This window comes from Aotus nancymaae, unplaced genomic scaffold (assembly GCF_030222135.1).
Source record: "Aotus nancymaae isolate 86718 unplaced genomic scaffold, 86718_ANA_hifiasm-v0.15.2.pri h1tg000141l, whole genome shotgun sequence".
NCBI lineage: Eukaryota > Metazoa > Chordata > Mammalia > Primates > Aotidae > Aotus > Aotus nancymaae.
This window is the reverse complement of record NW_026988556.1, coordinates 2,796,093-2,810,656: the sequence shown is the minus strand read 5'-3', so window position 1 is coordinate 2,810,656 and position 14,564 is coordinate 2,796,093. Positions and strand designations below refer to the sequence as shown.

Here is a 14,564-nt window from a genome sequence, read left to right as displayed (position 1 = left end):
TGTGCCGCAAGGCTCATCATGTATGCTAGCTCCCACCTCAGATATGCCCTGTTCCCACAGTTAGATAAAGTTCCTATCCTAAAATCTCCCAGCCCCTTAGCCATGTCCTTCCTAAGCATTTTTAATGTCCTGTCTCATCTTGCTCTTGTGCATATCTTAATCCTTTCACTAGATAATAGATTCCTGGAGATGAAGACTTTGTATGACTTTATCTTCATGTTCCCCTAGAACACAGTATTCTGCAGAACATATTTTCTGAATTAGGGAAGAATGAATGAAGAATGTTGTATTGAATTTAGAACTGCTATAACCTGAACAGTATAATGAAAGCAGAGACGCCTGCTTCATTTATAGCTAAGGTGTGCTTGCTCAGACTCCAGACACAGGTCTTACTTTTCTGATTCACTTGAGAGTCAGCAAAGACAAGGACCTCATTCTCATGGACACTGCTGGAGTTCATGAACACAGACATGGCCTCATGGCCGATCTCCACATAATAAGGCCCCAGCTCCACTTTGGTTCCATGAAACTCATTATAAATAACAGCCTTGAGCATATAGACTCCTTCTGGAAAAATAAGAAAGAACGGACATTTGATGAATTTTTAACAGCAGGCATAACAGTTAACATTTGTAGAATGGCCCTAATGGGTGACTAATATGGGAACCTATACAGGAAAGGTGATCTTTCTTATCTCTTGTAGCAGCAGGGCCATTTCACAGACCTGTGACCCCATACAGTTGCACAGAGTCCCACAAGCAACAGAGCTATGTGAGTGATTTAATGCTCAGCTATCTTGAGATTCTTCATAATTGTTTTTAGCAAGGGGTGCTGCATTTTCACTTTCCACTGGGTCTTGAGAATTATGTTGCCAATCCTGTGCAGCAGGAAATATTCATAAGGATGAAAATAGATATTGGTTATCCCACAGCTAGAAAATAATACTTAAACAGCCAAATGGGAGTATGTCAAATAACTATGACGGTGGATGACAAAAATGGCCCCAAACCCTTCCCCCTTTTTTTCCCCACACATTTACAATATAACTGTAATATGACACTGTGGTTCCTCTCATTAGGTGGTGAAGTCTATTGCTTCATCCTTCAAATCACTGCAAATCTTGTGGCCAATGGATTTACAAAGTGTTTGCACATCGGGGCTTGCCCCCTCTTTATTGTCTTGGGAGCCCTGTCATTGCTACCATGTGAAATAGCCTGGCCAGGTCTGCTGAAGGATGAGAGACACATGACTGAGTCCCTCCATGGCCCCAGCTGAGGGTCAGTCACCTCCAGGAGAAGAGCCACCTGCCTGATTGGCAACTGGTCGCAGATCTGTGAGTGAGTCCCTCTAAGACCAGCTCAGACCTGAAGAACTCCCAGCACAAGTTAGAAAAGGTAGTTTATATAATAGTTAAGAATACAATCTATGGACTCAGAGGAATTTGGCATTGGAAATCTTTGTGACCAAATCTTAGGCATATCTTATTTTAAAGTTGACTTTTTTTTTTTTAATGGAGTTTCACTCTGTCACCCAGGCTGGAGTGCAGTGGCATGATTTTGGCTCACTGCAACCTCCGCCTGCCGGGCTCAGGTGATTCTCCTGCCTCAGCCTCCCAAGTAGCTGGGATAACAGGTGTCCACCACCACACCCAGCTAACTTTTTATATTTTTAGTAAAGACGAGATTTCACCATGTTGGCCAAGCTGGTCTCAAACACATGACCTCGGGTGATCCACCTACCTCAGCCTCCCAAAGTGCTGGGACTATAGGCATGAACTACCGCACCTAGCCTCAAGTTGACTTTAGACTTAACCCCTGATAGGAGATGTAAATCCCTGATATAATATGGATGTTTTCCTCTCCCTAATCTCATGTCGAATTGTAATATCCAAAGTTGGAGGTAGAGCCTGCTGGAGGTGACTGGATCATGGGAGTGGATTTCTCATGAATGGTTTAGTACTATCTTTGGGTTTGCACAGACAAACCATAGCTCATATACTCAAGGCTAGAGCCTGGTCACCATCCTGTCAGAGCTTTTGGGAAAATCTTCCAACCACAATTTTGCATTCTATCTAGAATTCTGTATGTTATACACCATAGCAAGTATTATATCGGTATTTTAGAGTTAAAATTTTTATGACAAAATTATCACTCTTACTTTGTGCAAAATGGCTCCTTAAAACCCTCATATTATATCAGTTCACACTAATTTGAAAATCTTCTAAACATCCAACAAAATTGCAGGTGCTGCTACTGTAACCAGTACAAAGCTTCTGTTTGCTTCAGAAATTCTCAGATTTCATACGGAATTAGTTTTAATGCTAATATTAACAAAAGTAGAAATAAATTGCATTAGAAATTATTAGTTAAAAATGTTATACAATTATTTAAAATATAAATTATCAAATAATATTTCTTGCTTGATGCCAACACTCACTTTACTAATAATAGAAACATTATACCTTTTACATTCATTACAATAAAAATTAATGATCCTTGATGGAATCAATTATGGGTTTTTAAATATATGTAATCAATTACAGTGATATACATTCCTATATTTTCCTCTGCTCCTTTCTTAAAAGTTGATGTTCTTCCAGCAACTATTTCTATTTCCTATACTTCTCACTCTATATTCTCATAGAATTTCACTGTTTTAGCCACCACCCGATCACTTCCAGATATATTTCTCTAGCTCTGACATCCTGCCAAAACTTCACTCATCCACCGTAACCTCTTTTGAATATGCCACATCCAAGTTATATTAACATTTCCAAAACAGAACTCACTGTTTATTCTTCCCAATACATAGTCTACTTCTCTGAAATGCGAAATCTCAGTTTTGTGACACAACTGCCCACCTGTCACCCAAAACAGAAATCCAAGACTCACATTTGACTACTTGTTCCAAACTTCAAATCCTGATCATCATAGTTATAGCCACTGCCCTCGTGCAACCCCTCATACTTGCTCCCTGGATACAGCAGCAGCCTTCTGACTAGTATCCCAGCCTCTGTTATAGAGCCTGGTGCACCATCACCCACACAGCCTAGAGCTAACTAAAGTGCAAACACGACCTCATGTCTCTCATATTTAAAATTCACCACTTTAAACACCTTATTCTGAATCTGCTTGGAGAACAGCACCCAAGACTCCCCACACCGTGATTTCTGCCACCTCTGCACCATCAACTCCTACCATATCTTCCTGTATGAGTAACGCTCTAGCACAGCCCAGCCCAAGGTGGGGACTTACATTCTATTTCTGTTGGGCTGGGCTATGCTGTAATGCAACTTGTATAGGAAAATTTTAAAATTTTCTAGTTACATTTAAAAAGTGAAAAGAAACAAGTGAAGTTGATTTTATTAATATATTTTATTTTGCCTAATATAAAATACTCATTTTACCATGTATTTAATTTGGAAAATTATGAGATATTTTACATTCCTTTTTTTGAATGAAGCCTTTGAAATCCAGTGTGTGTGTGTATACATTCTTTTATTTCTTTAAGACAGAGTCTCACTCTGTCTCCCAGGCTGGAGTGCAGTGGTGCAATCTTGGCTCACTGGAACCTCTGCCTCCCAGGTTCAAGTGATTCTCCTGCCTCAGCCTCCCAAGGAGCTGGGATTACAAGTATGCACCACCATGCCAGGCTAGTTTTTGCATTTTTAGTAGAGACAGCGTTTCACCCTACTGCCCAGGCTGATTGCAAACTCCTGAACTCAAGTGATCCACCTGCTTCGGCCTCCCAAAATGCTAGGATTACCACGCCTGGCCCTCAGTATATATTTTATACATAAAGCAAATATCTGTTTGAACAAGTCATATTTTGAGTGTTCACTAGCCACATGTGGCCAGTGGCTATGGACAGTGTAGTTCTAGCACTAATGAAATGCTTGATGTTCTTCCTCATAGACTGTGCTTTTTCACACCTTTGTTCTTTTTTCCAAACTTACTCACATCATTCTTTGAAATTCAGCTCAGACAGCCCTTCCCATCTCCGAAACAGTGCCAAGAACAGACACTCTTATTCCATTCATGCTCATATTCCATCCCATGGCAGTACCTCCCAAAGCACAATGAATGCTTCTATCTAAACTTTTGTCTCTAAGGCTAGAATATCAGTTTCTCCAGAACAACATGCTACCAGATCTACTCATTTTTATACCCCAAGCATCTTGCAAAATGCTTGTACACAGCAGCAGACAGATACATGTTCTTTGAATTCACAGGATTCAGCACACCACTGAAGCTGGAATGGAAAATGTAAATTGGGGGGTTCCCAAGTAAATATATTATATCCTTGGTTAATTAAAAAATGCAAAGTTATGGTATTGATCCAAGATGGCCAAATAGGAACAGCCCTGGAGTGCAGTTTCCAGTGAGAACAACGCAGAGGGTGAGTGATCACTGCATTTCCAAAGTTTTTACTGCCCACAGACCAGGAGATTCCCAGGCTAAAAAGCCCCACGAGTTTCTAGCACGATGGTTTCAGCCAGCACAGCAGGTCCCCCCACAAAAACTCACATAAATCTGGGCAGCCATTTCAACTGGCGCCTGGAATGCCTGGGAGACAGAGCCACACATTCAACTGCAAAAAAAGGCAGCTGAAACAGGGAGCCAGGGGATCTGGCTCGTGGGTCCCACCCCTACAAAGACTAGCAATCTGAAACGCTCTGGATTGAGAGTTTTGCAGCAAGTGCAGCTGGAACCAGAATGGTCCAGCTCTGTGGGGGGAAGGGTGTCTGCCACTACCGAGGCAGTCCACCATTACTGAGGCAGACCGCCATTACCGAGGCAGTCCACCATTACTGAGGCAGTTCTAACTGTACCTCTATAAACAAAACCACAAGGAAGTTCACACAGCAGCTGGCAGAGCCCACGGCAGTTCATCAACGGTCACCCGCCAGAGCCTCATCTAAGCGGGGTTTTGGAAGGACAGCGAGGGACAGAGGACTGCAACCTACTGGCACGCGTGCGCCTGCAAAATCCATTCCGCGTGCAGCCTCCCAGCCTCCCAGAGAAGGCTAAAGTCCAAGGAGTCACAGTTGCAAAAGAGAAATGTGCACGACTTCTTATTTTACACACGCACACACTCACACATGCGCGGTGTGCAGGCTCTTCTCCAGCAGCGCCTGGGACGGTAACGTGACTAGAGCGCTCCCGCCCCCCCCCCCCGGCGAGCCCCAATTCCCCTTAAAAAAGTCAATGCATTTCAGGGGCTTCTTTCACCACTGAGTTTTGGGGGTGTAGGTAAGGAGTGAGGAGAGACGTGGACAAGGAGATTGGACTTTATTTTATTTCGTTTCTTCGCATCAAAGCTGTATTTGTGACGTGTTATAGAGGAAGATGTGTGGGGTGTATTTCCATTTCGAACGAGTTCTCTTATAACAAAGATTCGTTTATTCTTAAGATTTTACTTCAGTGTTCGATTTGTTAGTATTGTCGTCGCAAGGGTATTTAATTTTCGGTGTAAGGTGAACTGGGAGGTTTAAGAAGGGTTTACGTATCTGCCCCAGCGGAGGTCGAAGTTAACCTTGGTCCCTTCCCCAGCGCTTCCCGTTCCGGATTAAAAAGCGCAAGGCCCGCCTCGCTCTTCCTGCAGCAATCTGCAAACGGTACGCTCTCGCAGGCTGCTACGGGTTCGGTCACCTTCCTCTTCGGCGTCTGGCCCGGCGATCGGTGACAGGCGGTCGCGTGGGGGACTGGGGGAGTGAGGTGTCCGGTCCTCCCGGGACACATTCACACACCGGCGCAGCCGCCAGAATGCTGCAGAGGACCAGGCCGGCGCCCAGGGTCGTGGGCGCCGGTGCGGATTTCGATTCTGAGATGTACCCCTTTTTCCCCGCCCTAACGCGGTAGATCTGTGCTTCTCTGGCGCCCTCCCCGCGCCAGGGGTGCTTTGGGCCGCCAGGTACTCAGCCTCCAACCAGGTTCGTCGGCCTCATGGTGGGAAGAGAAGGCCACCTCCGCGCGCCCACAGCCTGGAGCCAGTTTCTCCAGTCCGGCGCCTCGGGGTTTGGCCGCCCTGAGGCCAAGGGCTGGGACCTTCGTGCGGCCAGCGTTTCCTCCTCCGCTGCCGCCCCCGCCCAGCTTTTATTCCTGCCCCCTCGCTGCCGGTAGCCCTGAGCTGGCGCCCGGAGACCAGGCGGCGGCGAGCTCGCTCTCAGCAGCGAGGCTGGGACCTGGAAAAGAACAGCCTCTCCAGGCTGCTGTCCCGAGTGGAGACGGGCTTTTCGGCGGCCGGGTGGGTTATTAAGGGTGTGTGGGGAGCTGAGTGGCGGCCAGAGGAGGAGGAGAGGAGGCTCGAGACTCGTGGATTTGGCCTTTGTGGAGGTGACCCGGGCAGACTCCTCCATGACCCCGCCCGGCCTCGGGCATCGTCCGCTCCAGACCACTCGTCACCCGCGCCTAGTCTCAGGACGCCTAGACTGCCCTCTTTCCAGTGGGGCGGGAGAGGGTGCATCCGAGGGTCTCACTCGGAATACAGAGTCCACGGTAGGCAATCGGTTTTATAATGAAACAATCCATTCCGGTGACTGCTGGTGGCTTCCTGGGACTCTATTCGTTCATTCATTCAGCAGTGTTTGCTGAGCGCCCACCAAGGACCGAGCGCCAAGCTTGAAGCTTATTCTGTTGATGTGGCGTTGGGTTCAGCTGCGTGACCCCACGCCCTGCCGTCTCCCCATCCCGTTCTCGCCCCCGCACGCTGCAGCCCAGACCCCTTCTGTTACCTCAAAATGGAAGATCGCTTTGCGAGAGCTGTGACAAGGGCTTGCTGGGGAAGTGTTGGGAGATGAAGGAGGGAGTGAGGAGAAAGAGAAATAAAAGAGATGAGGGAGGTGAGAAGACGGGGCGATGGAAACAGAAAAAGATATGGAGCGAGATGCGGGAGCGAGCTGAAGGAAAGAAATGGACTCACCTACCTCCCACCCACCCACACCTGCTCACACACTGACGATCTGCACTAGACGCGGCGCTGCAGGTCGGGCATTCCTGGGTTAAGTCTTTTATTCACCTTTATCACTGGCGCACCCCGAGGCTGGGCGTTGGGGGAGGCCGCCCTTAGTGAGGAGGCCGCGGGGAGCCTGGGTTGCCAAGGCGGGCAGTGGGGCGGCAGGGCGGAGTCGTGGCGCTGCTGACCCGTGTTCCCTCCTCCCCGCAGCGTATCTGGTGCAGGCCGTGAGAGCAGCAGGCAAGTGCGATGCGGTCTTCAAGGGCTTTTCGGACTGTTTGCTCAAGCTGGGCGACAGCATGGCCAACTACCCGCAGGGCCTGGACTACAAGACGAACATCAAGACCGTGTGCACGTAAGTGTCCTCTCTGGCCGGCTGGCTTCGATTTGGGGGGCTCTGCTGAGGTCAGAGAGTGCCTAGCCTCCCCGCCTGTGCTCAGCATTCAGCGCCAGCGCGAATCCGAATCCGCTCCCTCTTGCCTTCTGGCTCCCTGCTCCAGGCCTAGGACTAGGCCCCCGGGTTAGAACCTGCACTTCCCAAGGGAATCCCACAGCCCAGTGTGTGATATAGAGGAGGATCCTTCAATATAGACTCACTTCCAGCTCTACGCGGCCTCATGGGGGTGCACAGAGGTGCGCAAGTCCAACTTGCTGGGCCCCAGGGCAAGGGGCATGGAGAGTTGCCACCAGTTCTTGGGGCTGCAGAATCTCTCTGCCTTGAAGTAATCTTTGTCATTCTTTCCTCTTGTGTGAAAGAGTGACCTGCCACGTACTCTATGAAGAACATTTGGCTTGGATTTGAGGAGTGCTTGGGGTAATACTATATTTGCCTGAAGGGAAAGTTACTCATCTCTTCTGTTCATTTCCCTTGATAAACCACTCTCTAATACACACCAAGGAAATGCCGGTACAGCAAGAAAACACGGGTCTCCCTTCCCGTTTCTAGGAGAGAAGCTGAAACAATATCTTATTGTGTGCCAGTGACTTTATCCAAAAAGAGTAAGTCCAGGTGATGGTCCAGTGACAGTCGCTGTTGAGTTTATAGCAGATTCCAAGGTTTGGGATAGCCACCCTCCTTGTTTCCCTTGCCCCTTTGCATATCTGCACAGGCTCCCCAGACCTGGACAGTTTCAAAGTTAGAGAGAGATGGGTAGGAGTTCTTAGCCAGGCCCACTGGTGTTTTCTCAGAGCTTGGCTGGAAAGCACTGCTCCCACTGGCAATAAGGTAACCAGCAGAGCCTTGGTGCAGTGAACCTGCAGCAATTTAGCTGCTGCAGACCTTAGAAATGGCCCCATCCTCTGCAACACACATTCTTTTATTTTGCAGAAATCAGCTGTGTTCCCCCAACCCCAACAATAACTCTTCCAATAAAGGCAAGGCAAGTTGTGTCCTTTATTCCCTGAGGTTAGAGTGACCATTTTCTATGCCATCATTTGTATACTATGAAGTCTTTCCTCTCTCCCGAACTGGGGGAAAGGGGACTGGTGGAAGGAGGGATATTTGTTTAGGCTTTGATACATTAAATGGGTTCCAACTTGGCTACTCTCTTTCCTAAATGCCCCAGTGCCTACTAGTAGCCAAAGCAGCTAAGTGCCTAGTCTTTCCTATCCTGAAAGTGACAAAGGCATTTAATTCTAAAAATCTGGTGATGGATAAGAATCTATCTATAAGGATAACAAAAGGTTGCTCATAGAGCAGCTCCCAAATCCTCTGTCAATTGCTGGAACTTGTTTATTCCAAGCTATTTTAATTTTTAAGCAGAACTTTGGTCTTGGAAAACAGGAAAGTAAGAACTCCTCCCTGAGGTCACAGGCCACAGCTGGGTCCTGGCTCTACTCAGTTGGGGGAGCTGGTTGCTGAACACCTAGCCGAAGCCCACCTCTGCCCAACCCCAGGTGGAGTCTGTCCATCTCTACCAGGTCCCTCAGCACCCTGTCCCCATCTGGGCATGCATAAAGAAAAGAGCAATTTAGGAATCCTTTGCCAGGTGCAATTCCACAGATGCTCTACAGGAGAGCTGTCCTCTCTGGGCCTCTTGATGTCCAAAGTTTGCTGTTTCTTACAAGTTCAGAAACCTGGAAACCCTATGCCATAGTCCCTCCAGTCCTCATAAATCAACACAGTGCCTGCCTTCAACGTGCTCACAGTCCAGGCAGCCAGCAGAAGGAAGAGAGAGGAGAAAATACAACCTAACTGTGTGGAGGGCAGGCGCCAGTGATCTGGTGCTCTGGTCCCGGGGGAGGCGGGGGCCAGGCCGGAGTTACAGAGAGGCACAGATCGACCCAGCTCTGAAAGGAGACAGCGCCCCAGTAATCGATCACGGGTTGGAATTATATTTAGTCTCAGGATCTATTTTGGGTTTTCAGAAGAAAGGGGGACAATCAAAAGGGACAGGTTGGATGAAGGTTGTGGAGGCGGGTCTAGGAGCTGAGCCTGGGAGGAGGAAGTGGTTGAGTTAGGCGCAGGGCTCCGGAAACTGACAGCAAGAGGTGGACCGAGTGTGGTGGGGGGGGGATCCTCGAGGGTTAGCTGCGGTGGCACCACGCCCTCCCCGCAGTTCCAGCCTTGGGGGCTGGCGCCCTAAAGGCTGTGGGGAGGAAGCCCCGGGGCGCCCAAGCCCAAGAAAAAGATTGGTGAAGTTGAAAGAGGAGGGACCCAACTCTCAGGCCTGGGGCACTGGGATTTGCAAGAGCAGATGAAGGCTAGGAAGCAGGGCCCAGGTGCCCGGCCACTAACACTCACCGACCCCGGGGAGGAGGGAGGCAAGCAAGAATCTCCAGGCCGAATCCGAGCCGGGGTCTGTGGAGACCAGAGGAGGAGAAAGAGGAACAGAAGAGACGAAAGTAGACGGAATGGAAGAGGAAAGAAAGGGAAAATCAGGAGAACGGAAAACAAAAGGAAGAGATAGTGGGTGGAGGGAGAGAATGAGGGCGAAGGCGAGAGTACCGCGGCCTGGAGAAGGAGGGAGACAGAAGGGGCTAGGGGGAGGAGAATGTAAGAAGCCCCGAGGGGAGGGCGGTGCTCAGAGGTAGTAACCCGTATTGCAAGCTAAGAGGCATTAATGGGCGGCAGCTTGCGAGGCTTAGCACTGTTTTCCTAGCTTTCCCCTAGGAGGGCGAGCAATCTGTTTGCGGAGGCCGAGGTGCCAGCGCGCCGCAGCGGGTGCACGACCTGGCTCCCGGCTGCCGGGTCCTCTCCAGGCATCTGGAAGGGAAAACCAGGCAGGAGGGGGCGCCCCCCCACACACACACACACACCCGCTTTAGACAGCCGCTTCTGGGGTGGGCGGAGGCCCAGCGAGTCCCGACCTCTCGCAGCCCAGGGGCCAGGGCGGTGAAGAGGAGGTAGGGAGGGGACACCCAGGGAAGCTTCCGGGGCCGCGAGCGGGGAGGCGCTGGGGCGCAGGCCCGGGGTTCTCCAGGCTCCCCAAGTGAACCTACTTCTTCCGTTTTGTTCTGTTCCTCACCAGATACTGGGAGGATTTCCACAGCTGCACGGTCACAGCCCTTACGGATTGCCAGGAAGGGGCGAAAGATATGTGGGATAAACTGAGAAAAGAATCCAAAAACCTCAACATCCAAGGCAGCTTATTGGAACTCTGCGGCAGCGGCAACGGGGCGGCGGGGGTCCCTGCTCCCGGCGCTCCCCGTGCTCCTGGTGTCTCTCTCGGCAGCTTTAGCGACCTGGCTTTCCTTCTGAGCGCGGGGCCAGCTCCACCTGCGCGCCCACCCACACTCACTCCATGATCCCGGAAATCTAGAGGAAGATCCATTCGTTCTTTGGGAACGTTGTGATTCTCTGTGATGCTGAAAACATTCATATAGGATTGTGGGAAATCCTGATTCTCTTTTTCATTTCGTTTGATTTCTTGTGTTTTATTTGCCAAATGTTCCCAATCAGTGAGCAAGCAAGCACAGCCAAAATCGGACCTCAGCTTTAGTCCGTCTTCACACACAGATAAGAAAACGGCAAACCCACCCCATGTTTTAATTTTATTATTATTAAATTTTTTTGTGTTTGGCAAAAGAATCTCAAGAACGGCCCTGGGCCACCTACTATAATCATGCTAGTACCATGAAAAATGATGGGCTCCTCCTAACAGGAAGGTGAGGAGAGGAGAAGGCCAGGGGAATGAATTCAAGAGAGATGTCCACGGGCGAAGCATACGGTGAATAATTCACGCTCACGTCGTTCTTCCACAGTATCTTGTTTTGATCATTTCCACTGCACATTTCTCCTCAAGAAAAGCGAAAGGACAGACTGTTGGCTTTGCGTTTCGGATAGGAGGGAGAGAGGGAAGGGGCTGAGGAAATCTCGGGGGTAAGAGTAAAGGCTTCCAGAAGACATGCTGCTATGGTCACTGAGGCGTTAGCTTTATCTGCTGTTGTTAATGCATCCGTCCAAGTCCACTGCCTTTATTTTCCCTCCTCCCTCTTGTTTTAGCTGTTACACACACAGTAATACCTGAATATCCAACGGTATAGATCACAAGAGGGGGATGTTAAATGTTAATCTAAATATAGCTAAAAAAGATTTTGACATAAAAGAGCCTTGATTTTAAAAAAAGAAAGAGATGTAATTTAAAAACTTTATTATAAATTAAATTCAGCAAAAAACCAGATTTGCTACAAAGTATAGAGAAGTATAAAATAAAAGTTATTGTTTGAAATGGGGGTGTCATTTGTTTCCTACCCCAACCCTGCTTTCTTGGCCCAGTTCTCGGGTTACCTGAAGGGACATATGATTCCAGGTGATAAGCTCACCTGTTCAGGAAGCCACTGGACAACTGCCACCTTCAAGCAGACCCTCCTCACTTAACGCCACTTGACCACTTCTCCGAAATCCTGCTTCCTTTAAAAAAAAGAAAGAAAATGAAAGCTGTTTTTAAATTAATCAATTACAAAGCAGAGACTAATTGAGGTTTAGAGGAATTGGGCTTGCTCGCACAGGCAGACAATGTCAGTGGCCGGCCGGCTGCCCCTGCCTCAGGCGGATCGGAGCCCTAACCACGATCCTAGCAGGCCCGGCCCTAACCACGATTCGCCTCTTCCTCTGCGGTGGCCAGAGGCAGCTTGCAAAGGAACCGCCATTAAGGGCTCCAGCAGAGGGGCCGAGAGGCTGTGTTCCCTGGCAGGGATCAGGCGAATCCTTTCATAATTAATAAGACAGCTCGGCTGAAACGGCGAGGAGACGGGTCCTATTGATCAGGCAGAAGGGCTGCTTCCACCTCTCCTATTTATAGGCCCCGCATGGCCTCACGGAGAAGTAAAGATTCCGGAGTAAACAGGGGCAGAGGCGACCCGGGTCCGGGGGCTGCAGGCCTGGAGTGTGCGTGTGGTGGTTGGGAGGGGGGTGGGGTGCGGAGGGGAGAACTATGTGTAGGTCTCTGGGTTCAGAGAAATCGAAATCTGATTTCTTGGAGAAGGTGGCTGTGGGAGGAAGTTGCAGGACCTCCCGAGGTGTGTTGGGGAGGGAGGAGAATGGAGGGAGACCGAGGAGGTTGCAACAGGTTCCCGCACGGAGAAGTCCGCAGCCCGCCGGGGGGATGGTGCGCCCGGGCTCTGAAATGCAATGTGTGAACAATCGCTAGTGTAACAGTTCATAAATCAAACCCAGTGGGTCGCAGCCCAATCTGCATTCCCCCTACGAATTGAATTCTAGCAACGCATGGGTCCCTGAGCCCGGAGCGCTGGAAGCTGCGCCGATTCTTAATGGCAGCATATATTACGGCCGCGCGGTCACGCACGCGCCGCGCGGGCCACTCCGGGGAATCGTTTCGCCCGCTACCCTCCACCCAGTTCCCTCCTCCGTCGATCCCGGGTTCTCAGTCAAAACCAAAGCTGATCCGCGCTACCTGCGCGGGGTGGTCACCCACCAGCAAACGCTCGGGGTTTTGGAAAATAGCTGCATTTTGTTGGTTTCGTTTCAATGGTTATTTTCGGTCTACATATAAATAGGATGATTCTAACCGGAGTTCAACCCCTGGAATTCAAATTAGAATGTCTGTGCCTATCTTAAATACGAATCTATTTAATGAGGAGGAGGAGAACCAGGATAAAAAGGGAGGATATTCTCCATTTTTGCCTTCATAGCACTCCGCTCCTAACAGTATCTTTTCCTCTGCAAATTGGGGGCAAACGAGTGCTCACAACTAAGCCCATTGCTTATCAAAATAAAAGGCAGGAGCTCTTCTGCTCCGACTTTGGGGAGAAGGGAGACCCCCAAGACCCACAGAGGACGCCTCTCCTGTAGCAGCGAGGGCCTCCTACTCAGAAATCAATCTCCTGCAAGATCTAGGAAGAGGCGAGACTGAGGGAGGGACAGAAGGGACTAAGGGGCGGGAACTGGGAGCGCGGGCTCTTTTGCTCTCCTAACAGGGTTCTTCTCTAGGAACCCCGGGCTCCTACTGCGGTTCCAACTGCTTCCCAGGCGGGGCCGCCCTAGAGAAAGAGCGTCCTATCCCCTCCCCCAGCCGCTCCACGCCCTTCCAAGCACTCACGCCGCGGAGTCCTAAATCACCCTGGGATTCTCCAAAACTGGTCGTCCTGTCTGGGGCTCCCTCGCCTGTCCCGAGCCGAGGACCACGCTCACGTGCGCATGGAGACATCCCCGGGAACTCAAGGCCGCAGTCTTGGAAACGCAGGCTTCCGCAACTGGCGCGTTAGAAAACGTTTCTACTTCTTATGGTGATTGTTTAGCTTATTATCGCGCCGTCTTCGACTATAATTTGCTGTTTAATCATGATGGCATCTCCATATGTTCGTTGATGTTATCGTTTTTAAGCAACAAAGCGGCTAGCCTTGTTGGCAGTTCGAGGAGGTGACATTAATTAACCAGGGCGAGCATGCCTCATTGATGAGGCGGTGGGATTATTGGGAGTGGGACGGAGTGGGCTTCAGGCACGGAGGACATCGTCATACCTACCTCCTCCCCACGTCGAAGCAGCCTTTCTGTGTCTTCACATCGCCCGTGGCTCTCCAAGTGGCCCACTCAGGCTGGCTTCGAGCCTTTGAGGAGCTGTTGGGATTAGAGAAGGACCTCTTCATCACATCCCTTGATCGAGTAGGTTCAAGGCAGGGTAGTTCACTTGAGTGTAATGTCTGACCGTTCTTCTTGTGAACATGTCAGGCCAGTCTCAGAGCCCACCCTGGGCCCAAGGAACTCCAGGGCCAGTGGGAAGGGAAATCGGAGGGAGGGAGGAAACTGGCAAGAGAAAAAGGACTCTAGCGTGGAAAATGGGGGACACGGGGAGAAACGACAGGGAAAAAAGATTCCGAAGTAGGGTTACAAGGGAAGAGAGGTGGGCGATCATCTGAAACACAGAAGGAGAAGATGGAGAAAGTTGGAGATGGAGATAGAGCCCTGGGCGAGAGCTAAGGGACAAAGATGATTTGGGGACTTATTTTCTTTCAGGCCCTCAGAGAAGCAAATGAGCACAAGAACCTCAACACAGATTCTCCTTCTGCGGATCCAGAGATCTTTCCACTGTAATCAGAACCCCAGAGGGCCAGGACCGCAGGGGACCAAGCCGGAGCCCTAGCAGTAGCGCCAGCCCCCAGCCCTCTCGGAGCCCACCCCAGGAAATCCGATAAGCCAGGCAAAGATGGAG

General features: G+C 50.0%; 1 protein-coding gene across 1 annotated transcript; it reads left to right on the top strand.

Moving 5' to 3' along the window:
- Positions 1–659: 659 nt before the first annotated feature.
- LOC135272890 (uncharacterized) lies at positions 660–11,472 on the top strand. Its single transcript, XM_064371600.1, is given in 7 exon segments — positions 660–680; positions 5,553–5,808; positions 5,914–6,051; positions 6,093–6,497; positions 7,165–7,309; positions 10,425–10,578; positions 10,580–11,472. Coding segments are annotated over 7 exon segments (1,194 nt in total). The 3' UTR covers positions 10,655–11,472.
- The last annotated feature ends 3,092 nt before the right edge of the window (positions 11,473–14,564 follow it).